The sequence below is a fragment of the Corythoichthys intestinalis genome, chromosome 21 (genome assembly GCF_030265065.1).
Source record: "Corythoichthys intestinalis isolate RoL2023-P3 chromosome 21, ASM3026506v1, whole genome shotgun sequence".
Taxonomy (NCBI): domain Eukaryota; kingdom Metazoa; phylum Chordata; class Actinopteri; order Syngnathiformes; family Syngnathidae; genus Corythoichthys; species Corythoichthys intestinalis.
In genome coordinates, this window is record NC_080415.1 from 28,721,984 (window position 1) to 28,746,107 (window position 24,124).

Consider the following 24,124-nt stretch of genomic DNA (forward strand, 5'->3'; position numbering starts at 1 on the left):
GGTTCTCTTTCACATAGGAAGTGAGAGATTACATGGACCAGTGAAGGCCAAATGAAGCTTTGCAGCCAATTGATTCAAAGCTTCATGGTGGTACATTTGCACTATGGTGCTTTCAAGTGGTCACGAAGCCCAAGAGGCAAACAGTGTTGAGAATTCTTTGGCTATTTGTTAAAGAAAATAATATGAATGTGCTTGTGTTACTGTATGAACAAAATGCAACAAGTGCTATAAGGATTATTTGCTCATTTTTTATATTTAGAAACAAAAGCTTAAATTGTGTTTTGGCAAAATATAAAATATTAAAAAAAAAAAAAAAAAAACATTTAAATCTTTGAGTGGAGGGCTGCTAGCTACACATCGCCTAGAGCACCTAGTCACCCAGGGCTTGGCCTGAACAAAATAGTCGACTATCAAAACTTTGAGGTTGTCATCCCTCCTAGTTCAAATGGACTCGACGTCCATTGCCGTCGATGGCGCGGAAACATGAGCAGTCACTGCCAGCCCTCCCAGTTACAATGTACTTGATGTCAGGTTTGGATGCTGGCAAGACGGTGAAGCTGGAGTCGAGCAGCGTGTTGGGCTACTACTTGCGTGTGACCTGCAAGGAAGAGAAGAGTTTGAGGAACAACAAGAAGTTCACCACGCTGGATGTGCAGAAAAATGGTGTGCGCTTCACCAACAGGTGTGTTTTCGTATTTAATTCAGTTCAATTTGATTTGTATAGCCCGATATCCCAACAAGGTTGTCTCAGAGGGCTTTGCAGAGTCAATATGATACACAAGTATGTCGTATGTCTGTCTACGTTGCCTCCTCTGATCTTGTTTGTGTCCATAGCAAATTGAGCGCACTCAACGAGGACTACACGCGCAGCAGAGAGGAGTATGAGGAGGCGCAGAATGCTGTTGTTAAGGAGATCATCAACATCGCCTCAGGTGCGGGTTGTCTGCTGATATAGTGTAATGACATTGTTTTGTTTTGTTTTTTTTTTAAATTGAATTTTAAAAAATCCTACTAGGCTATGTGGACCCTCTACAGACGCTAGGTGACGTGGTAGCACTGCTGGATGCCGTGATCAGCTTCGCCACGGCGTCTGTTTCAGCGCCCGTGCCTTACGTGCGCCCCCGCCTGCTGCCTGATGACGGCCCTCGCCGCCTGGAGCTGCGGCAGGCGCGTCACCCCTGCATGGAGACAGACGCTGACACGTGCTTCATCCCTAATGACGTTACGTTCGTGCAGGGGGAGAAGAGCTTCTTCATCGTCACAGGTGTGTGCAATAAATTAGACAGAAATATATGGCAGAAAACACTCAGGTGAATTAAAGTTCAGCTTTGAGACCCCCAATTTGGCCAAATTTCAAAATTGTCCGATATGCATGTGTGATACATCATTGGAAAGCATAAAATCGCAATTGTCTGGGGGAAGAAAAGCTTTGAACAGGAGGGCATTTAAAAATAAACAGCAAAACCCCAACTGGATGTGAGAGCATGAGAGAGCATACATAATTAAAGATGCCATGATTTTAACGAGATATTATCGCGTGTTTATCTCTATTCGATCCAAAAACTCCATGTATCATGTATATGTCAAGACACAGCTGTGAATGGCCACAACTGGATTTTTGGGGGATTTTATGGGTGAAACATGGTAATATAACGAGGGTCGTGATGCAGAAATTCGCAGACATGAAGGAGTGGTCGAGATTTTCTTTTTCATATATTTACCCTTTTAAACGTTTGGTTTTTTTCTTCTTTGTTTGGATCGATTATTTATCGAAAATATAGGGGAAAATGCGACAGTAATAAAAAACTACAATAAAGCAATAGTTATGAGGTAGGTATCTGTGATTTATTTAGACACTATTTTTTTCATGGGGAAGTAATTTGTTTAAAATATGCGAGTGAATAATTTTTTAAAGTCGTAACCAACCAAACTAAATATTAGACATCAATTAATGATTTTAAGCTAAAAATGACAGACATTTCGAATAATGAATATAATTACTAAGCTTCTTTTTATGGCTGGTTTGAAACAAAAGCGGTTGCGCGACGTCTGTAAACTGGGGTCTCAAGAGTAAAACGGGCAAATTAAAAATATTTTGGGGGCTTAATGCGCCATGAAACTGCTATGGCAGCATATAGACATTGTTCTATCAAACTTAACAGTTCTTTTCGCTTAAAATACAGCAATTTATTTTAAACGGGTGCAAGAGCAGAAACTGCTTTTTCAGCCTTGTCTGTGTTTTCTGCCGTATAAATCTATGTTTGTGTATACATGTGTGTGTATAGTGTATTTTTATAATTGTATTTACACAAAAAACCTCAGTTCGGTACGTACCTCGGTTTTGAGGTCACGGTTCGGTGCATTTTCGGTACAGTAAGAAAACAAAATGCAAAATATTAATGTGCTAGTTTTTTATTACACACTTTTGTGCTTTCAACAATAGGAACATTAGCCTATACAAAGCTAGAATTCTGCTCAAAAAGTAGCGGGTATTTAAAGATAATCCAACAACAATTTGCCTTTCAGACCCCGCGTATTGGTCAGCTTTCTTTCTGAAAGAAAGAAGAAAAAAGAAGTCCTGTGCTAAAGAGAAAAGCAATCCCAATGTCAAAGATTTTAACATGTATTTTACAGAGGAATTCCCTAAATGAAACTTTTTTTTTTTCTTATGAACGGTTTTCAAAAGCTTTATTGGTGGATTTTCTCAAGTTAAAGCGCCACACAGAAATTAATATAATTATGTAAGCAGGATGTGTGTATTATTCTTATTATTTAATTACAGGTGTTTTAGCTCATTTCAATTTATTTTGTTTAAATGGGCTATTATTTATTTTATTATGTATTTATATTTTACAAATGTGATGTAGTATTCATTTATATTGTATATTTTATGTTGTATAACTTTAGTTAGTTCCTATGTGAATATTAATTCCTACTTGTCTTGTTGTGGTAGGAGGGTTTTGTATTGAACACGGGACCGTGTTGGTTATTATTATAGCAGAGAAGACAGCAGTAAATCAACAAAGACAAGTCAGCTGTGCCCCGATCTACCACTCAAGTGATCTGATGGACTCAAAAAGTAGGTTACGATTGCATATTAGTTTGAAAATCGACCGGATCCACTGTGTTTTTACACGAGTGACTTCCGGCCCGATCCTAGCTACCGGTAGTAGTACTGACGCAGGAGGGCCGTGTCTCGCGTCAAATAATTAACTCTGCCGTTCTTTTCGCGTGCGTTGCGTTGAGCCGCTTCTGGGTCGGGTCTAACACGCGGCCGCACTGCGACTTGTGTGCATTGGCTGACTCTTAACGCCCGTGTTTTACTGCATTCTCGCGGCGGCCACGTTGTCGCGCCGTTGACGTTTCTGGATTATACTGTCCTACCGTGTTGGTCCTAGTAGAGAAAACGGAGTAAATATAATCTATACAAACTGTAACCCGATTGACTCACAGCCTCGAAAAGTAAGGGTTATATTACGTCAGAAACTCGTTCGGTACGCGTCCGTTCTGAACCGAGCGCCACGAACCGAAACGGTTTAATACTATTACATGTACCGTTACACCCTTAGTATTTATTGTCAGTTGGTGAAATAATTTACATTTTGTTCTCAGGTCCAAATATGGGCGGAAAGTCAACATTCATACGCCAGGTGGGCGTGATTACATTGATGGCTCAAATCGGCTGCTTCGTGCCATGTGAGGAGGCGGAGCTAAGTATCACTGACAGCATCCTGGCCCGTGTGGGGGCGGGAGATAGCCAGGTGAAGGGAGTGTCCACCTTCATGTCTGAGATGCTGGAGACTGCTGCCATCTTGCGGTAGTATTACACCATCTTTTAACGGTGCGTCCACCCCGCAGTGGTTTAATTTGAGCTCATTTTACACTTCAGCTCAGCCACGGAGAAATCGCTGGTCATCGTGGACGAGCTGGGCCGCGGCACATCCACTTATGACGGCTTCGGTCTTGCCTGGGCCATCGCCGAGCACGTGGCGGCCCAGATAGGCTGCTTCTGTCTGTTCGCCACCCACTTCCACGAGCTGACGGCGCTGGAGGCGCAGCAGCCTACTGTGCGGAACTTGCACGTTACAGCGCTCACATCTCACAACACGCTCACCATGCTCTATAGAGTCAAGCCAGGTCTGTCAGGCTTTTTAGTACAATACTTTTTCCTCACACATCCCCAGAAAATCGATTGAGTGAGGTTTAGTAAATGGATGTTCAACAGGCTACAACTCCACACTGTGTCTTTAATGCCATCTATGTCGTCTGTCGGTCACAGTACAAGTAAGACTGTAGGCTGTATTTTAATGTACCGAATTATCAACATTAATACATTTAGCATGAGTCAATGATCACGATTAAATGAACTGATTACGCTCCCCTGAATTAACCCTTTTCTAAAGCAAATAATCTGGCCGTTTGCATGGAATCTTGGATATTTTGTCCAAGAACTTGTTACCATCAAATAAATGATGAAAAAAAAAATGCAAAACGCTTTATGAGTGAAGAGGATCTCATGAACTCATTCATTAATACAGTCAAAGACTTGAACGTAAAGGCTTTTATGGGCGCTAGTAAGTAGCAACATTTTTTGCAGGGGTTTCTAAGTGTGTAAATGACACAATTTGCATCATAATGTTCTCGATGGGTCATGATGTTGCCACACGAAAGCAATACGCCGATTGATTTACAACAAAAATTCATAATTCAAAATGATCATGCACATTAAAAAAAAAATCTTTTGCAGAGTTGTATTTATTAATTTTAAATCCTGCACCTAACAAATAACCCAATGTATGCAAAAACAACTGAAAAAAATTATGAATAATCTTTCACCTCAAACTTTCACTTCTACCAAAGTGTGGTCATTCAGCAGCCAATGAGTAAAAAGTAGGGCTGTCAAACGATTAAAATTTTTAATCGAGTTAATTACAGCTTAAAAATTAATTAATCGTAATTAATCGCAATTAATCGCAATTCAAACCATCTATAAAATATGCCATATTTTTCTGTAAATTATATATATATTCTGTAAAATAAATTGTTGGAATGGAAAGATAAGACACAAGATGGATATATATATTCAACATACGGTACATAAGGACTGTAGTGGGCATTTCACTCTACTGTCATTTAAATCTGTCTATGCTGTCCTCACTCTGAAGCGTCTACTTTTTCCAAAGCTAGACAGCTAGTGAACGACGCCTTAATAATTAGACTTCTTCCTTTTTCATCTGATTTATTAATAAAATGGCCTCAAACCATTGTCCTCTTTAGACCGTCGTAAAACTACAAAATAAAAGTACACAAGCATTGCATTAGCAACAACGTTAGCTTAGCACGCTATACAGGTTCACTAAACATAAACAAAAAGCGTCTCATACAAAAAATATAACATTTCGCTTACTAACATAATATGTACATTCTTTACAACAACCATACTTACGGACAAATCTTGTCCAAGGATCATATTAGCACAACATTATCAGCCTGAGACGTCGTGCAGCCATAATGAACTGGCAAGAAAACAATAAACCATGTCGCAAAGCGACCACAAGAGTTCGCTGTTGGACAGCACAAAAAGCCTTGCTGTAAAACTTACCAAAAGGCAGAATACTTTCTGAGCGGGACATGTGCGTTAATTGCGTCAAATATTTAACGTGATTAATTAAAAAAATTAATTACCGCGCGTTAACGCGATAATTTTGACAGCCCTAGTAAAAAGTGATATAAACAATTCTAAGCCTGACCAGAACCACTAAAAATTTCAAGCTTATACGAAAAAGTGAACTCTCAGCCCTGAGTGCACACGCACATGCTCGAATTAATTTTGCGTTATCTGGCGTGACGAACCGCGTGTCACAAAGCTCTCTTGTTTGCACTTGGCCCTCCCGAGCTAATCGATGCTCCATGTGCGGCTAACCAGTGAGACAAGATTCCACGCCGTTTAGAGTCGCCACCACAACCACTCGTGTTTGGCCAGAGGTGCTGCCGAGTCCGTGCTGTTGTTTTTGGAGAAAAAGGCGCACCTGACTCGAAGCCTCATCCCACCAAATTTGACAAGAAAACTGTAATTGCTCAAAAATAAGATGCACTCTCCTATAAAGTGTCCACATTGCAACGTGGGATATTCACGCCCTGGGACATGAAGCTCATTTCTAGAACAGTCTCATAATGAACACAAACACACATTTTCGTTGCACATACACATCTGACACGAAACACACATTTTCTATCCACTCACACGTCTGACACGAAACACATTTTGGGATTCATAACCACATCAGACACAATACACATTGATCAAATGTCTGTTTGAATTGTTTTATTATAATAATCGCTTAGGTTAAAATCCACACTCACCAGTGTGTGGATCTTTTTGAGAATCGATTCACGCAGCTTAGAAACGCGTTCGCATTTTTTCTTTTTTTTTGGCGGAGCACGTCTGCAGCCAATCGGATGTCTTGCTCCTTTACGGCCAATCACATGGACTGGAGTGTTGTGTAACGTCACTCCTGTGCACATTCAATGGGGTAAATGGCATCTGTGTGTTTCGTGGGGAGTAGGTTTGCATAGGGACAGTAGGGACATAACACTACCAACTTTTCAGGATGCTCACATTATCCCCACCAACTTTTTAGCAACCTTATTTGCATTATATAATGACTTCAGTTATATAGGTCATTTAGATTGTCTTCCTATACTGTCAGGATGGAATTATTACGTTAATTACAGTACTTTCGTTATGTTCAGACTTCCACTGAACCCTTTTCACTCGCTGAATGTGCCAGTCCATTTTTCCCTCAAAAGCTCGTTTGATTGGCTGATGATTTGGACCCCCCCCCCCCCCACACACACACATTCACATTCAAAGCCCGACCGAAGTGCAACATGCTGCCTCCTCCGCCCACTTCAAAGACGAGGGAATAGTTTAATAGTTTAAAAGTCTTTTTCCGTCAGCAGCAGCCGCTGTAAATAATGTAAAAAGACGTCAATGTTGTGGAGGTGGGGAACACTTCACTAATTTTGCTACTGCTACAGAGCAAGTTGATTTTACTCTGATTTCTTGAAATAAGAAAAAACGATAGCTGAAAATAAGTTTATAGATGTATTTTAAGCAAAAAGTTTGTATATTTAATCTTTAAAAGAAAAACTTGTTAGTCAGAAATTAATTAGATTAATTCAAGAATATTGTTCAAAACATTATTTGAAAGAAATATTTTGTTGATTTAGGTGAAAAATGACCAACTTTTAGATGTAGGCTCAATACGAACAAATAGTAATATTTAAAGTAAGTGGAAGAATCTGACACATTAATCTGTTAACTAGACTTTAACACTCAAAAAAGATAGAGACAATTATTTGACTAGATTTAACAAAAATGATCAGATTAAGACATTAAAAACTTGCAGTGTCAAAGGTAGTATAGGTCAATTTTTTTGCATTAATCATTTAGCCTATGAATTATTTAGGTTCATATTGGTGAGAAATGTAGCCCTGACCCCAATTCACCAAATATGTTTGGTCTTATTAATGTCCCGTCTCCAGCAAAAGGTTTACATGCAGGTTATGCTGTTATATCATCCCTACCAATATTAAGACCAAACCTACGCCCTTGAATGTGTGTGTACATCGAAAATGTGTTTGTGTTCATTATGAGACTGATCTTGCTCCATACTCGTTAGGCTGCAAAAATCCATGCACTGGGCTATCAACCGTAGGGTTCAAAGCGGGGGGAAATGGTAGCGGCTTATGGTCCAAAAATTACGCTAATAAAAACAACAACTTTTGCTTCCAGGTGTGTGCGACCAAAGTTTTGGAATCCATGTGGCGGAGTTGGCTAATTTCCCGCAGTCTGTAGTCGCTATGGCGAAGGAGAAGGCCGAGGAATTGGAGGAGTTTCAGGAACCGTCCGCAGAGGGCGACGAGCCCGAAGCCAAGAGACGACGAAGCGACAAACAAGTAAGCAATAACGGGCGAACTTTTTGGGTAAAACGTCGAAAAAGTGTAATTTAATAAAGCCCTTTCCACACACACCTGAATACCGTTAAAATCCCGGGATTTAAACTGGTAGCGCTTGTGTGTGAATTCCCGGGTTGACGGACATGGAGATTATGCGGATATTTAACGTAGTATTATGTTTGGAACTTTCCGGGGACAAAGCATGTGTGAAAGCACGTGTTTGATTCCCGGGTCACAGCACGAAGGCTGATGATGTAAATGTCATGGCGGGCCGATCGTCATTTCCTCTTTCTTCGTAGTAAGATGAAACGTGATAAACATCACAATTATCAACTTGGCAAACTGGAAATGGCAAAATTAAACTGAAAACTAGTGCTGTCAAATTTATCGCGTTAACGGGTGGTAATTAACTTTTGATTATTACGTTGAAATATTTGACGCATTTAACGCATGTGCGCAATGACCCGCTCATGCATTGCCTCAAACAGATTACAATGACGCCGTTTTTTGCACATTGAGAGCTAAGAGGCTGAGAAAGGCTAGTGGACACAGACGTTTATTGGACCGCGCCGTTTATTGGCATAAGCTTCGGCAACTCCTTCACAACAAACATAAGTATCATTTAGTGAAAGGAATATTATTTTCGTTGTGCTATCTCTCCAAAAAAAATAATGTTCACAAAAAGAAAAGTTGGCATTCCCAATCAAAATAGCTATGCAAAATGCACATAAAACTTACTCAGACTTTGGTCAAACTCTATTCAAACATTTCGTTTAGCTCAACAAATACAGTGGATGGCAATATTTAGTCACAATATACAAACTATCAGAGGTCTCGTACGTTGTGAAGCCAGCACTCAAATGACGTGAATGGACCAGTAAACAGGGAACTACGGTGTCAGTCGAGGGACAAAACACACTAATCTGCTTGATTTCTAAGTAATGTAAGACTCTCCATTGACACCTTGTGGTGTATTTCAGTCACTACCTTACGTAGTTAAAGACGCTGTGGAACAGCGGCAGGGAGCACATGTGACGTCACTGCTCGGCGAAGTCAACATTGGCGAGCTACTAGTTTATTTTTTGATTGAAAATTTTACAAATTTTATTAAAACGAAAACATTAAGAGGGGTTTTAACTAGGGCTGTCAAAATTATCGCGTTAACGGGCGTTAATTAATTTTAAAAATTAATCACGTTAAAATATTTGACGCAATTAATGCACTAGGCCCGCTCAGACAGATTTAAATGTCAGTACAGTGAAAGGCCAACTTGTTAATTGTGTTTTATGGAGTTTTTCCGCCCTCTGCTGGCGCTTGGGTGTGACTTGCATATGTTATGTGGCGTAATGTCGCCCTCTGCTGGCGATTCAGTGCAGCTGATTATTTGGGTTTCGGCGCGCTTTTCTGACGTGATTATATGTCGACGCGAACTCACACTAATAGACAGTGCTAACTAATAGACCAGCTAACGTCCGCATCCAGTATTCAGTGGCAGTTCTCATAGCCCCATCACACTGTTTGTGTCTAATACATGCATCGCTTGTGAGTTATATTCCTCCTTTGTTTATATTCATAAACATTAGTTATTGATGATGTGTATTTAAATTTGTTCACATATATGGTGAAATGCAGTAACATTTTTAGATGCTTGTGAGCTAATTGGCTAGTGCTACTGCTCAAATGGACACGTGTGTGTACATTTTATGTTATTTTGTGATTTATGCAAGTTATTGACACATTGCCTTGTTATTTTTAGTTTTACAAAAATACAAGAAACGTGCTCCTGTCAAAAAGAGATGACTTCAGTAAAGCCCATGCAACTTTGTCACACCGTCTGATTTCTTTTTGGAACTTATGTTCGCTATCTGTCAATTTGTGTACTCACACACATTGAGGACAGAATAGGGCTACTAGCTTATTTTTTTGATTGAAAATTTTACAAATTTTATTAAAACGAAAACATTTAGAGGCGTTTTAATATAACATTTCTATAACTTGTACTAATATTCATCTTTGAAGAACTACAAGTCTTTCTATCCATGGATCACTTTAACAGAATGTAAATAATGTTAATGCCATCTTGTTGATTTTTTGTTATAATAAACAAATACAGTCCTTATGTACCGTATGTTGAATGTATATATCCATCTTGTCTTATCTTTCCATTCCAACAATAATTTACAGAAAAATATGGCATATGTTATAGATGGTTTGAATTGCGATTAATTGCGATTAATGAATTTTTAAGCTGTAATTAACTCGATTAAAAATTTTAATCGTTTGACAGCCCTAGTTTTAACATAATATTACTATAACTTGTATTAACATTTATCTTTTAAGAACTACAAGTCTTTCTATCGGTGGATCCCTTTAACAGAAATAATGTTAATAATGTTAATGCCATCTTGTGGATTTGTTATAATAAACAAATACAGTACTTATGTACAGTATGTTGAATGTATATATCCGTCTTGTGTCTTTTATCTTTCAATTCCAACAATAATTTACAGAAAAATATGGCCTATTTTAGAGATAGTTTGAATTGCAATTAATTACGATTAACTAATTTTAAGCTGTGATTAACTCGATTAAAAATTTTAATCATTTGCTTAAATGATGCTAATCATTTCCTTTGGAAGCGAAACAGCCCCACAGCATCACTGACCCACCCCCATACTTCACAGTGGGTATGAGGTGCTGTCTACACGCCAACAAGCTGTTTGGGAGGCATGCACGGAGAAAACCTTTCCTCACTCACAATCATAAACGCAAACGTCTGGAGTTCGCCAAGCGGTACTGGGGCTTCAACTGGGACCGTGTGCTTTGGTCAAATGAGACCAAGATTGAGCTTTTTGGCAACAAACACTCTAAGTGGGTCTGGCGTGCCACGAAAGATGCACATGCTGAAAAGCACATCATACCCACTGTGAAGTATGGGGGTGGGTCAGTGATGCTGTGGGGCTGTTTCGCTTCCAAAGGCCCAGGGAACCTTGTTAGGGTGCATGGCATCATGAATGCTTTGAAATACCAGGACATTTTAAATCAAAATCTGTTGCCCTCTGCCCGAAAGCTGAAGATGGGTCGTCACTGTCTTTCAGCAAGGCAATGACCCTAAACATATGGCCAAATCTACACAGAAATGCTTCACCAGACACAAAATCACGCTCCTCCCATGGCCATCTCAGTCCCCAGACCTCAACCCCGTTGAAAAACTGTGGGGTGAGCTGAAGAGGAGAGGACCCAGATCTCTGGATGACTTAGAGAGTTTCTGCAAAAAGGAATGGCTGAAGATCCCTCTTTCTGTCTTTTCCCATCTTGTGAAACATTATAGGAGAAGATTAGGTGCTGTTTTGTTGGCAAAAGGGGGTTATACAAAGTATTAACACTAGGGGTGCTAATAATTGTGACACACATTATTTGATGTCAAATTATTTCTTTATGTGGGATTTTTTCCCCACTGAATAAATGCACTTGTATTGGAGGTCGGATTTTTCTCTTTTTTTCCTATTAAGGTCCCATATTATTTAGAAAAAAAAATATTAGAAGCTAAAAAAACACATAATTATCATAAATCCAATAATTATGGCGGGCACTGTATGTAAATGTCTAATTGTTCACAAATATAATGACACAAATTCTTAAAAAAAAAAAAAAACCCACTGACAGTCATAGTCGTCCCATCCATTACAACTGGGAGGACAGGCAGCGATTATTGCTGCCAGTCCCTTGAAGCATGATCATTCACAGTTAAAAAAACAAAAACGCACAGATAAACGACTATTCTCAAAAAAGTTTTTTTTTTTGTGTTAACGTTGCAATAATATGCCTTTTATTACATCGTTAAAAAAAAACAAACAGCCTTTTTGTTCTCCAGTGTTTTTCTTAAAAATAAACTCTAACCTACTTTAGAGCCAAAGGAACATTATTATAATTTTTTTTTTTACAGTGCTGTATTTGTCCTGGCCAGCATTACAAAATATATCCTTGATTAGATAACCTAAATGTTAAATGGCATTTCTATAATTGTGACATGAATATATTTATCTTGATAGCTAACTATATTTAGCAACTCCAACTTTTCATCAAAGCGGCGCTGAAATCCAAAGCTAAAAATGGCGCCTCTCTCGTGTGGTCCATCTTCTCCCAACAGGTCGGTGAAAGCTTAATCCAGGAATTTTTGGAGGAAGTCAAGTCTCTTCCGATCGCCACCATGACGGAAGACGAGGTGAGGGTGGCGTTGAAGCGCATGAAGGAGGCGTTGCGTGCTAAAAACAACGCGTACGTGGCCGAGCTGCTTGTTCGCTCGCTTCCTGTGGTCAAGTCGTGATTGTTTTAAGTCACGTTTTGCGTTGATGGGTTTTCATGCTTTGTCCAAAACTTAACTGATTGAAAAGAACACATGAAATGTTGAGATTTCTTTTGTGCGGTTTTGAAATGGAGCAAAATGTTCTTTTTCCAGAAGCTTTCAATTTTTGTTCTGTTAATGTAAAAAAAAAAATAGTACGTGTTTTCTTTTTTTTTTTTTCTTTTTTACAAAATACAACAAAAAATACTGTTCTCCCAATTTTTTGGATTTTGTTGAAAAAGTTGTTGGCACAGAAAGATATGCTGATTCATTTTTGAAAAATAACCCACTAGAATTTTTTGTGGGGATGAAAAATGCGTGTCCGGTTTTCCACTTTATACAACAAATAAAAAGGGTTCAAATGTAATGCTTCTGTGTTTTTCACAATGAAAAGGTTAACATACTTTCATTTTTTTTTTCCTCAATCATACATACTGTTGTACAGTTTGTCAATAAAACTTTGTCCTCTAAAGTCCTAAGATTGATACTTCAGAGTGATTTTCATGAATGCTTTAAAAGTGTGACATTGCCTCTATAAATTATTCAAGGTCCAATCTATTTGCAGCGGCTCAGAACCTTGAAAAAACGCCACTGTACTTTTAAGGTCGTTTTTCAGTGGGTAATCCCCATGTCTCTTCACCCAATTTCGAAAGTGCTTTTTCCCATGAAGGTTGAGGTTAAACTGGATCGTACCTCAGTTGACTTTGGAGAGGAAGCGGTGTTCCTTATTTAATTCAAGTAGAAATGCATGCCAAATTTGTAATATATAACTTAGACGAAGCACCTTATGTCACCAAAATCTAGCAGAAATATAATTTGTTTTTGAAAGAAAGGAAAACAATTTGGAGTAATCCAATCTAACCCTAACCCTAAAAAAACCTTACATATGTTTTTTTTTTTTAAATGAAAAAAAAAAGCGCCTTAATATACATGTATTTTAGAGAAAACACCTCACTAAACATGGTAGTGTTCTCGAGGGGAGGTCTTTATGTTTTTGAAAGAAAACTACATGATCTTTATTTTTTTTAAACCCCTTACGAAAAACACCTTACTATACATGTGAATGTTTTTGGGGCGGTGGGAAAGGGAAAAAAGCATGACAATGTGTTTTTGAGAGGGGGAAAAACTTTTTTTTGGGATGAAAGCACCTTACTATACTGTACATGTGAATGTTTTAGGGGCAGGGAAAAAGTTTTTGAGAGAAAATCTTTCATGGTTGTGGGTGCGGGGGCTAAATATACATTTATTATTAATTTTTTTCTTTGAAGAAACACTATACATAGTCGTTTTTGATGAAATCGCCTTACTAAAAACACCTTAAAATATGGTATTTTTGGGGTGGGGAAAGGCCTTGCTATAAATTTTTTTTTGCTATTTTTTTTGGAGAGCAAAAAAGTCTTACTATACATGGTCGTTTTTTGCAGGTCAAAAAAGCCTTACTTTTAAAAGATAAAAATAAGCCTTACTATAAATGTTTTTTTGGAGGGCAAAAAAAGCTTTACTATACATGGTTGTTTTATTGGAGGGAATAAAAGCCTTACTATTAATGCTCGTTTTTTTGGGGAGGGCAAAAAAAAAAAAAAACGTTTTTTTTTTTTTTTTTTTTTTTTTTTGGAGGGCATAAAAGCCTTACTATGCGTGGTAATTTTTTAGAGAGTAAAAAGCTTTACTATGCATGGACATTTTTTTGGAGGACAAAAAAGCCTTACTATTAAAAGAAAAAAATAAGCCTTACTATAAATGTTTTTTTTGGGAGGGCAAAAAAGCCGTAGTATACATGGTCGTTTTTTTTTTAGGGCAAAAAAAGCTTTACTATACATGGTAGTTGTTTTGTGAGGGCAAAAAAAGCCTTACTATACATGGTCGTTTTATTGGAGGGAATAAAAGCCTTACTATAAATGCTCGTTTTTTTGGGGAGGGCAAAAAAAATGCTTACTATACATGGTTGTTTTTTTTTGGAGGGCAAAAAAACCTTCGTTTTTTGGGGAAGGCAAAAAAAAGCCTTACTATACATGTTCGTTTTTTGGAGAAAAGCCTTACTGTACATGTTTTTTTTTTTTGAAGGGCAAAAAAGCCTTAGTATGCATGGTAATTTTTTAGAGGGAAAAAAAAACCTTATACATGGTCATTTTTTTTTGGAGGGCAAAAAAAAAGCTTTACATGTTAATTTTTTTGGGAGTGCAAAAAAATGCTTACAATACATGGTCGTTTTTTGGAGAAAAGCCTTACTGTACATGGTCGTTTTTTTGGAGGGCAAAAAAGCCTTACTTTGCATGGTAATTTTTTATAGGGAAAAAGCCTGATGATACATGGTCATTTTTTTGGAGGACAAAAAAGCCTTACGATAGTATTTTTTTGGGGAGGCAAAAAAAGCCTTACTATACATGGTCATTTTTTTGGAGGGCAAAAAAGCCTTAGTCGTTTTTTAGGGAAGGCAAAAAAACCTTACTTTGCATGGTAATTTTTTAGAGGGTAAAATGCCTTACTATACATGGTCATTTTTTTGGAGGACAAAAAAGCCTTACTATTAAAAGAAAAAAATAAAAAGCCTTACTATAAATGTTTTTTTGGGAGGGCAAAAAAGCCGTAGTATACATGGTCGTTTTTTTTTGAGGGCAAAAAAAGCTTTACTATACATGGTAGTTGTTTTGTGAGGGCAAAAAAAGCCTTACTATACATGGTCGTTTTATTGGAGGGAATAAAAGCCTTACTATAAATGCTCGTTTTTTTGGGGAGGGCAAAAAAAAATGCTTACTATACATGGTTGTTTTTTTTTGGAGGGCAAAAAAACCTTCGTTTTTTGGGGAGGGCAAAAAAAAAGCCTTACTATACATGTTCGTTTTTTTGGGTGGCAAAAAAATGCTTACTATACATGGTCGTTTTTTGGAGAAAAGCCTTACTGTACATGGTTGTTTTTTTTTTTTTGAAGGGCAAAAAAGCCTTAGTATGCATGGTAATTTTTTAGAGGGAAAAAAAAAGCCTTACTGTACATGGTCGTTTTTGCAAAAAAAGCCTCTGCATGGTAATTTTTTTGGAAGGTAAAAAAGCGTTACGATCATTTTTTGGGGAGGGCAAAAAAGCCTTACTATCAAAAGAAAAAAATATATTAAAAGCCTTACTAAACATGGTCTTTCGCCCTTCTGGTTGAAATGGAAAAAAACCCCTTCAAATACAGAAGAAACATACTAAAAACAAAACATGTCTTTTATGAAAAGGTCTTACTAAAAAAAAAAAAAAAAAAAAAAGATGGCAAAAAATGCCTTACTATACATGGTCAATTTTTGGAGGGGGAAAAAAAAGCCTGATTATACGTTTTTTTTTTTTTTTTTTTTTTGCAGGGCAATCGCTGCCAGTCCTCCTGGTTGTGGGGGGGGGGGCAAACAGTCTTTTATGAAACCTGTTGTTGTCTTTGGGGCTTACAATAAATGTGTTTTGGAGATTTAGCAAAACAACAAACAAACAAAAAAAGACCATAAAACTACATTTTTGGCAAGAAAAGTCAAATCTATTAGCCGCCGACACCTTCCCAGTCTAGGTGATTTTGAACATCTATTGCCAGCAGTAATTGCGAGTGAAAAGACAAAACCCTGAGAATCTTCACATACTAACCATTCAGCCCCCGAAACAATACCAAAAACACTCTTCGGATCTAATAAAGATTTATTTTCTTAGAAATGGCCAGTTTCCTGTTTTTGTCTTCTTTGTCTTCCAAAGAAGGAAAAAAAAGTATACCCCCCTTTTTTTATTCCAACTAGCATCTACATAATGGTTATTGAATACTTCACAATATATTAAGTCTAGATGTTATGATACATGCATACGATTCAGGCTGCATGAGGAGCCACAGTCACCACGATACACTGGGGAGGAAAGGGCAGGCTGCAGAGCTACTCTTGGGGGGTCCAGTTTAAAAAAAAAAAAAAAAACCTCTCCACAAAAAACACTGACTGCATCAAACTGTACACACACACACACACACGTTACACACATTTGTACAAGAGTGGGCGGCGCCACCTGCCAATCAAGCTGAAACAGAGAGGGTTTCTTTAGTGTTTAAAATCAGATTCTCTTTCACAGAAAGAAATAGTGCACTGGCTCACCAAAGAGCGTCCGCAGCCATTTAAACGGGCGGGGTCAGGACAGGACTGGACTGGACGCTAACCAAAGAAATAATTATAATATATAATAAAATAAAAGACATTCAAATACAGTCAGCTTTTTGCTTGGAAATACAAAACTACATGGTAAAGCATGAAATAAAATCCATTGAGCAGAACCAGATTTTTTTTGTGTCCTTTTTAAGTTTTCTTAAAAAAAAAAAAGCCGAAGTGCTCCACACGCACACAAAAACACGTACACATGCACACGTGTGAGGAATCTCAAGAGTCGAGTCTTTCCTCCGCCTCCCCCTAGTGGAGCGTCGCCCGTTTCAGCGTCTCTATTGGATCGGGGGGAGCGGCTTCCGCGTGTACGTGTGCGTCACTTTTTGTGTGTGAGATTTGGCGCCGCCGTTCGGCCGCGCCTTCGTTCAGTTATGCTGAAGAGTGTTGGACTCGATGGGCGGCGCCGAGTCGTACAGAGTGTCCGTGTCGTGCGTCGGTTCGCCGGCTAATGTGCACGGGTTGGACAGGGTGCCGGCGCCGCAGTCGCAGAAAAACCTGAAATGAACACGACAATAATCAATTCAAATAAAATTTTTGACTACCTTTTTTAAAAAAAAAAAAAAAAAAAAAAGTCGCTAAACAATTAATCGACTATCAGTGGTACCACTTTATTTGACAGTGGGTTCATACGACCATAATTATGACATGACACTGTCATGAACGTTAATGAATGCCCACTACAGATGTCATTAAGTGTTTTTGCACTGTAAGGCACACCTGACTATTAGCCGCCACCCACCAAAACGATTTGTTCATTGATAAGCCGCAGCTGTCCTCACCGTTTTATGTGACAAATGGTCGTTTTATTGGGAGGGCAAAAAAGCTTTGTTATACATGGTCTTTTTTTTGGGAGGGCAAAAAAAAAACCCTGACTATACATATTCGTTTTTTGGAGGGCAAAAAAGCCTTGCTATACATGGTAGTTTTTTTGGAGAAAAAAAGCCTTACTATACATAGTCAGGGTTTTTGGAGGGCAAAAAAAACCCCTTACTATATACATTGTCGGTTTTTTAGAAAGGTTAAAAAAACCTTACTATACATGGTCGGTTTTTTTTGGGAGAAAAAAAAAAGCCTTACAATACATTGTCGTGTTTTCGGAGGGCAGAAAAGCCTTACGATACATGGTCGTTTTTTGGGGGGGATGGCAAAAAAAAAAAAAAAAAAAAACCTTACTATACATGGTCTTTTTTTTTTTTTTTTTTTTTTGAGAAAAAAAGCCTTACAATACATGGTCGTTTTTTGGGGGGATGGCAAAAAAAAGCCTCATTTTAAAGCTATTCTTACCGTAGAATCTGAAGTATGAGATATTAACTCCAGAAATTGTTATTTTTATGTTGAACATGACGTGCTTTTATTTTGAAATGTTCACCGGAAGCTTTACAATCCATGAAAAAAGTGCACTTCTCTTTTCGTCATGCAATAACAAACAAATGTATGCTTGCACGTGGCGATAAAATGTAGCCGTGAAGATTACCTCCCTCATTTTTATTTACCGTGCGATAAATGAACTTATTGCATATTGCGACTGGCTTAGTTACATACATCATAAATTTTAAGCCCCAGAAATGAAAATTTAATATGTTTTCAAGACTTTTTAAGGTATTGTTTCCAAACTCCTAGTCAATGCTTTTAAGACTTCGCGAGAACCCTGTGTGGAGTGGACATCAATGGACTTAGTGACATAATTTGCTGGATGACAATCACATCTGTCATGTCCATTCACGACTGCGCATGATGGCGTCATGTCATAATTAGGATGTTTTATGAACCAACTGTCAAATAAAATGTTACTTTATCAGTTTTTAATTTTAAAAAATGTTTGCCATTAAGAGTCTCAAAAAGAGGATTTGGATTATTTTGAAAGTAAAAAATGCTTCTAAACACTTCCTTGATAATCAATTGTTATCGTGGCAGCCCTCGCCTGTGAGAGCACAGTGGAAAATTTATGGAAATTAAGATCTACTAGACATAATTCAATATCTTTTCACGACAATTTATCAAAATAAGTAAATTCAAGACTTTTTAAGACACCGTTTTGTCAATATATTTTTAAAAATTAGGTTGTTCTCACCGATCGTGCCGTATAAACTCCACGTCGTGTCCTTGGTGGCATTTTTTAATGCAGTTGACGCAAATCGCGTTCCTATCTGTCGTGTTGCAAGTGTGACACCTGTAAATAGGCGCGCATTAAACAATTTTAAAAAGCTATACAGAGATAAAAGGGGAAAAAAACTGACGTACCTGTAGAAGTCGTGCATAGGGTAGCTGGTGTAGCTGGAGATCTTGTAGAGGCACTGCCCTCGACTCACAGCTTTCTCGATGGCGTCCTGGTTGTTGTTGATCTTATTGTCTGGTAACAACATATATTTAAAAGAATTTTCATTTTGTTTTGAGGGAATTTAAGGAAAACGTTCTAACCTTTCATGGTGACGTTGACGCCCGATGCTAGAAAAAGGCCACCGAAGCGGTTGTTGAAGATTTGGTTTCCCTCCAGGGTGGCCGTAGCATGGTTGGTGATTTCGATACCTGGAAGGATGATATCTAGATCATTCTCACACTCTTTCAGTGCCATTGCCTATGGTAGGCCTGTCGCGATAGCAAATTTTAGAAGGCAATATATTATCTCAAATTATTGCCAATATGGGATATTAGGCTACGTTCATACTACAGGTCTTAATGCACGAATCCGATTTTTTGTCATATGTTTTTTTGGCGTGCCCGTTCAGACTGCCTTTGTCCATTGAGACCGTTCAAGTATTACGCATGCGCTCTAATTCGCAGTCCGACAAGCGCTGAGCAAGACGACCCGCATGCGCAGAAGCATCAAAACAAATGACCACACATGCTGGCTGTCATCAGTCATTCCAGGGATATCATATTTGGCTTTTTAAAAAGAGGACACAAATAACAGACATAAATAATCCCAGTTTAGGCTTATATTCAAAGTATATGGATCGATAGCATGCAACACTGTCGGTGCATGTCACACACACATACGCGCAGTTTGCCCCGACTCTTGGCCGTGTAAGCAATGTTTAAATATTGCGTATATGGAGCAGACAGAAAACCAATCATTCTCAGGCTTATCCTCAACCCATTTAAAAAAAAAATTTTTTTTTATGACTCGTCAAGTCAGACCCTTCCTAAAAAGCCGTGTTCAAGGCAAGCTAGGCGCTAATAACGCACAGCTACGGTGACGTCTCTCTCGCTTTTTGATGACGTAATTGCTGCATGAATTCCGATTTGAGAGACTGGACAGTACAGACCGCCGCGACAGTCTGGAAAAATGTGGCCCAGATCGGATTTGAACCACATACGAAAGTGGCCCAGATCGGATTTGAAATGATCCAGTTCTATGCAACTTGTCACGTTAAGACCGTCAAGTTAATGCCTTACTCGAGTGGGAAAAACACAAAAAAATCGGATTCGTGCATTAAGACCCGTAGTATGAACGTAGCCTTATTGTCCATTTTTTAACCAATTCAAACACAAATGTAGCGACAATACCTCCGAATAATTGTTATTCTTAAAGGGAACCTCGGACTGAAAGACTTGTAGGCTGTAATAAGTCACAATTATTCTCTTTCACTAAAATGTTGTTATAAACACATAGAATATTGCCATTGATTTAAAAATCTATAATATTTAGTTCATGTTTTGATTTATGCACACAATGGACGCTTGGGGTGATGACGTAGATTGTCACTGTCACTCGACGAATGCTGCCAGTTACTGCAATTCCTTCTACGCGGCGAGAACTTACAATTTGTGTTTTTATTGTCTTTTATTACCTTTTCATTGCCTCAAAATACTTTTTGCATGTGTTTCCCTCTCATACTTTTAAAGGGTACCATGGATGGAAAGACGTAGTTCTTAAAAGATAAATGTTAGTACGAGTTATAATTTGATATTAAACCCCTCTTAATGTTTTCGTTTCAATAAAATGTGTAAAATTTTGATTAAAAAAAAAACAACAACCTAGTAGCTCGCCATTGTTGTTGATGTCACATGGCCACGGTGCCGTACTTCACTTTGTCACTCTTTAACTATGTAAGGTAGTGATTTAAATACACAATGTGTCAACGGTGAGTTTTAAATTAATGAGATCAAGCTAATGAGTGCGTTTAGTCCCTCGACCGACGCCGTAGTTTCCTGTTTCGTGGGTCCATTGTGATTTACGGTCATTTGAGTGTTGTGTTCACGACAAACAAGACTCCTCATAATAGCTCCGAGCATCATAGCTGGTATATTGTGACTAAATATTGCCATCCAATGTATTTGTTGAGCTTGTTGCTTAAAATTTTAATTAGAATTTGACCAAAGTCTGAGTAAGTTTTATGTGTATTTTGCATATGGCAGAAAACAAAGACAAGACTGAAAAAGCAGTTTCTGCTCTTGCACTCCTCTTTAAAATAAAATGTATTTTAAGCCAAAACAACTGTTGTGTTTGATAAAACAATATGTCTACATGCTGCCATAGCAGATTCATCGCGCATTAAGCCCCTGAACTATTTTTAAGTTGTCTGTTTTACCCTGGAAACCGCCATTTACAGACGTCGCGTAACCGCTTTTGTTTCAACCCAGCCATAAAAAGAAGTAATATTTATTATCCAAAATTTCTGTCATTTTTAGCGTAGAATCATTAATTGATGTCTAATATTTTGTTTAAAAAAAAAAAAAAAAAAAACGACTTTAAAAAATTATTCACTCGCATATTTTAAACTTTTAAACAAATTACGTCACAATGAACTAATGGCGTCTGTAAAAAAGTCACGGATATCTACCTCATAACTATCGCTTAATTGTATTTTTTTTTGTTACAGTCGCATTTCCCCTGATATGTTAGATGATAAATAATCCATCCCAAAAAAGAAAAATTGAAAAAAAAAAAACAAAAACAAACAAACAAACAAAAAAAAAACGTTTAAAAGGGTAAATATATGAAAAACAAAATCTTGACCACTCCTTGATGTCTGCAATTTCTGCATCGCTACCCTTGTTATATTACCATGTTTCACCCATAAAATCCCCCAAAAATCCAGCTATGGCCATTCACAGCTGTCTCTTGACACTCGGTGATACATGCTACATGGAGTTTTTGGATCGAAAAGAGGTAGTTACGCGATAATATCTCATTAAAATCATGGTGTCTTTAATTATGCTCTCGCGTGCTCTCACCTCCAGTTAGGGTTTTGCTGTTTAAATTTTTTTTTTTAAATGCCCTCATGTTCAAAATTTTTCTTCCCCCAGAAAATTGAGATTTTAAGCTTTCCAATGATGTATCACGCATGCATATAGGAAAATTTTGAAATTTGGCCAAATTGGGGGTCTCAGAGCGGAACTTCAAGTCACCTGATTGTTTTCCGCCATATCTATTTTGATTGTGAATATGTGAATGCCAGTTCTCTTTGCATTGTTGTTTAACTGTGTGAGAATAGGGCCTCGTTAATACAGATTGAAGCACTTTTCTTTCTGTGAACATTATTTTTTGAGAGATGCATTATTTTTGTTGTATTTTCAATATATGATATTTATGTTTGTTGCGAGTTGCCGAAGCCTATGCCAATAAACGGAGCGGTCCGAGCTACGAATCTGGACGCCAGTGTCCACTATCCTTTCTCTTTGCCTTACACCCAACTGTGGATTATAGGAAAACTACGGGGTCGGTCAAGGGACAAAACGCACACATTGTCTTGATCCCTAATTATTTTAAAACTCGCCATTGACACCTTGTGGTGTATTTAAAACTACCTTACATAAATAAAGACTTTTTAAAATTTTTTATTATTATTATTATTTTTTTTTAAAAAGAGTGACACGTGGAATTCCGGCAGCGTGGCGTCACCGCCCTGCGACGTCAACAACAATGGCAACCTACTAGTTAAAATGATTTTACAAATTTTATTGAAACGAAAACATTAAGAATGGTTTCAATATCAAAGTATTATAACTCATACTAAAATTATCTTTTAAGAACTACATCCCTTTCTATCTGCGATTCCCTTTAAGGACTGTGTTTTCTTGTGGTAGCTTTAAAGCAGATTGTTTATCTGTTGATCGCAATAGTCACGTAGCATATTTAAACCATCCTTATTTGGTATTACTACGTTTAAGAACCGTAATTTCCGGACTACAAGCCGCTACTTTTTTCTCTCATTTTGGGTCCTGCGGCGTGTGCAATGATGCGGCCAGTTTGTGTATTTTTCTGACGGCCGCCAGGGGCGCTGAGCATGGAATGTGGGAGTGAGACACGTGGAATATATGTGTCGAGGAAGACGCTAGTTTGCACTACTACCGGTAGTTTAACTTTGTGCGTTGTGCATGAATAGAGGTGGCGGACCCTCGTCTTTGTGCATGAATAGAATTGGCAGACCTGCATCATGGAAAATGCTAGAAGAAATTAAATTGGCCATCCGAGTTGTATGGGACACTTTGATGATGAGCGGCGAGAGATCGTTTGCCAAGACTCGCCGCATGCGAAGAGCAGCTTTTGTACAGGTTTGCCGGGGGAGCCTGGCAGCGTGAAGCGCTGTGAAAGAGTCCGCCATCACCAAGGGGTTTTGAGGGGCCAGTCTGCTGCGAGGAGGACGGCACAGGCTGGGAGTGAATATGCCTCATTATGGGAGACATTGAAGGCGACGTGAAGGAGAGACTGAGTAGGTGCGTGCGTGGCGAAGTGCATCTGAGCGTCTTCATATCCAACACTGATGGTGAAGACTTTCATGGTTTGAATGCACAGGAGGAAGATGAAGATTGCTAACAAAGACTTTTATGTTTTTATTAACCAGCACAATTAGTGCTGCACCGTCATGCTGATGCTATGCAACTTCCGTGCCGCTGCTATATAACTGCCGTGTTTGCCGGCGCTGTTTGGAACGAAAAGTTAAGGTGTGTTATTAAACGTTTGAAAACTATTTCTTTGTCAATGTCTCTTGTTACTAAGTGGGCACACGCAGCTTATAGGCAGGAGAGGCTTGTGTATGTACAAAATGGTTTTTCCTTTAAAAATGTACTGGGTGAGGCTTGTAATCAGGGGCGCCTAATAGTCCAGAAATTACAGTATTTTCTTAAGACATCTTTAGTATGATTTGTCTGTATGCATCAAAACAAAACAAGCATATAGTACACTGTAGTACTTTGGGTGTCAAACTCGCCTCTTGTAGGACGTTTCGCGACCCCCCCCTACTCTCATCTCATCCCGTCTTTCCTGTTCATTTTGCTTTTGCTGCTCGAATTTTGTGAAATGGCGGCAGTGCTGTTATGCTCATTAATGTTCCTTTCGAGTCAAATTGAAAGCGTTGAAATGATTACATGGTTATATCGCTAGAGTCATAGTCTGGAATTTGTTTTCATCAACGATGACGATAACGAAGATATTGTGTCAACTAATTTTTTCATGACGAAGCGCGGAAAACAAGATAGATGCCAGTTGTCATCTGACGACACAAGAACGAGATAAACGTCAAATTCACAATGTGTGATATTTTCTTATTATATGTGTAGTTAGAACGCATTTTGCAGCGTTTGGCTGTGTCACTCATGTGACGTGCTGCGCTTCCCCTCCTCGCCTAACACACACAGGCTTAAGCATGTACCCATTACAGGCTTTGTGAAACGTGTCAGGTGCTGCTTGGTAAGTTCTGTTTTCTTATCT

General features: G+C 38.3%; 2 protein-coding genes across 4 annotated transcripts in view; one reads left to right on the plus strand and one right to left on the minus strand.

Annotated features, from left to right (window-relative positions):
* msh2 (mutS homolog 2 (E. coli)) overlaps window positions 1–12,755 on the plus strand; it is a 51,449-nt gene extending 38,694 nt beyond the window's left edge. Inside the window, exons 10-16 of the mRNA XM_057826766.1 lie at window positions 532–682; window positions 835–932; window positions 1,016–1,264; window positions 3,613–3,817; window positions 3,890–4,137; window positions 7,799–7,962; window positions 12,113–12,755. Of these exons, the coding sequence (XP_057682749.1) occupies window positions 532–682; window positions 835–932; window positions 1,016–1,264; window positions 3,613–3,817; window positions 3,890–4,137; window positions 7,799–7,962; window positions 12,113–12,289 (1,292 nt within the window). The 3' untranslated portion in view covers window positions 12,290–12,755. The remainder of the gene's footprint in view (window positions 1–531; window positions 683–834; window positions 933–1,015; window positions 1,265–3,612; window positions 3,818–3,889; window positions 4,138–7,798; window positions 7,963–12,112) is intronic.
* A 2,939-nt stretch (window positions 12,756–15,694) lies between these two features.
* fbxo11b (F-box protein 11b) overlaps window positions 15,695–24,124 on the minus strand; it is a 36,936-nt gene continuing 28,506 nt past the window's right edge. For 2 of the 3 annotated variants that reach the window (XM_057826219.1, XM_057826218.1), the window contains exons 19-22: window positions 18,889–18,996; window positions 18,712–18,820; window positions 18,542–18,640; window positions 15,695–16,965 (exon numbers count right to left, since the gene is read on the minus strand). In XM_057826219.1, the coding sequence (XP_057682202.1) occupies window positions 16,836–16,965; window positions 18,542–18,640; window positions 18,712–18,820; window positions 18,889–18,996 (446 nt within the window). In that variant the 3' untranslated portion in view covers window positions 15,695–16,835. The remainder of the gene's footprint in view (window positions 16,966–18,541; window positions 18,641–18,711; window positions 18,821–18,888; window positions 18,997–24,124) is intronic. The other variant, XM_057826217.1, reaches the window with a different exon arrangement.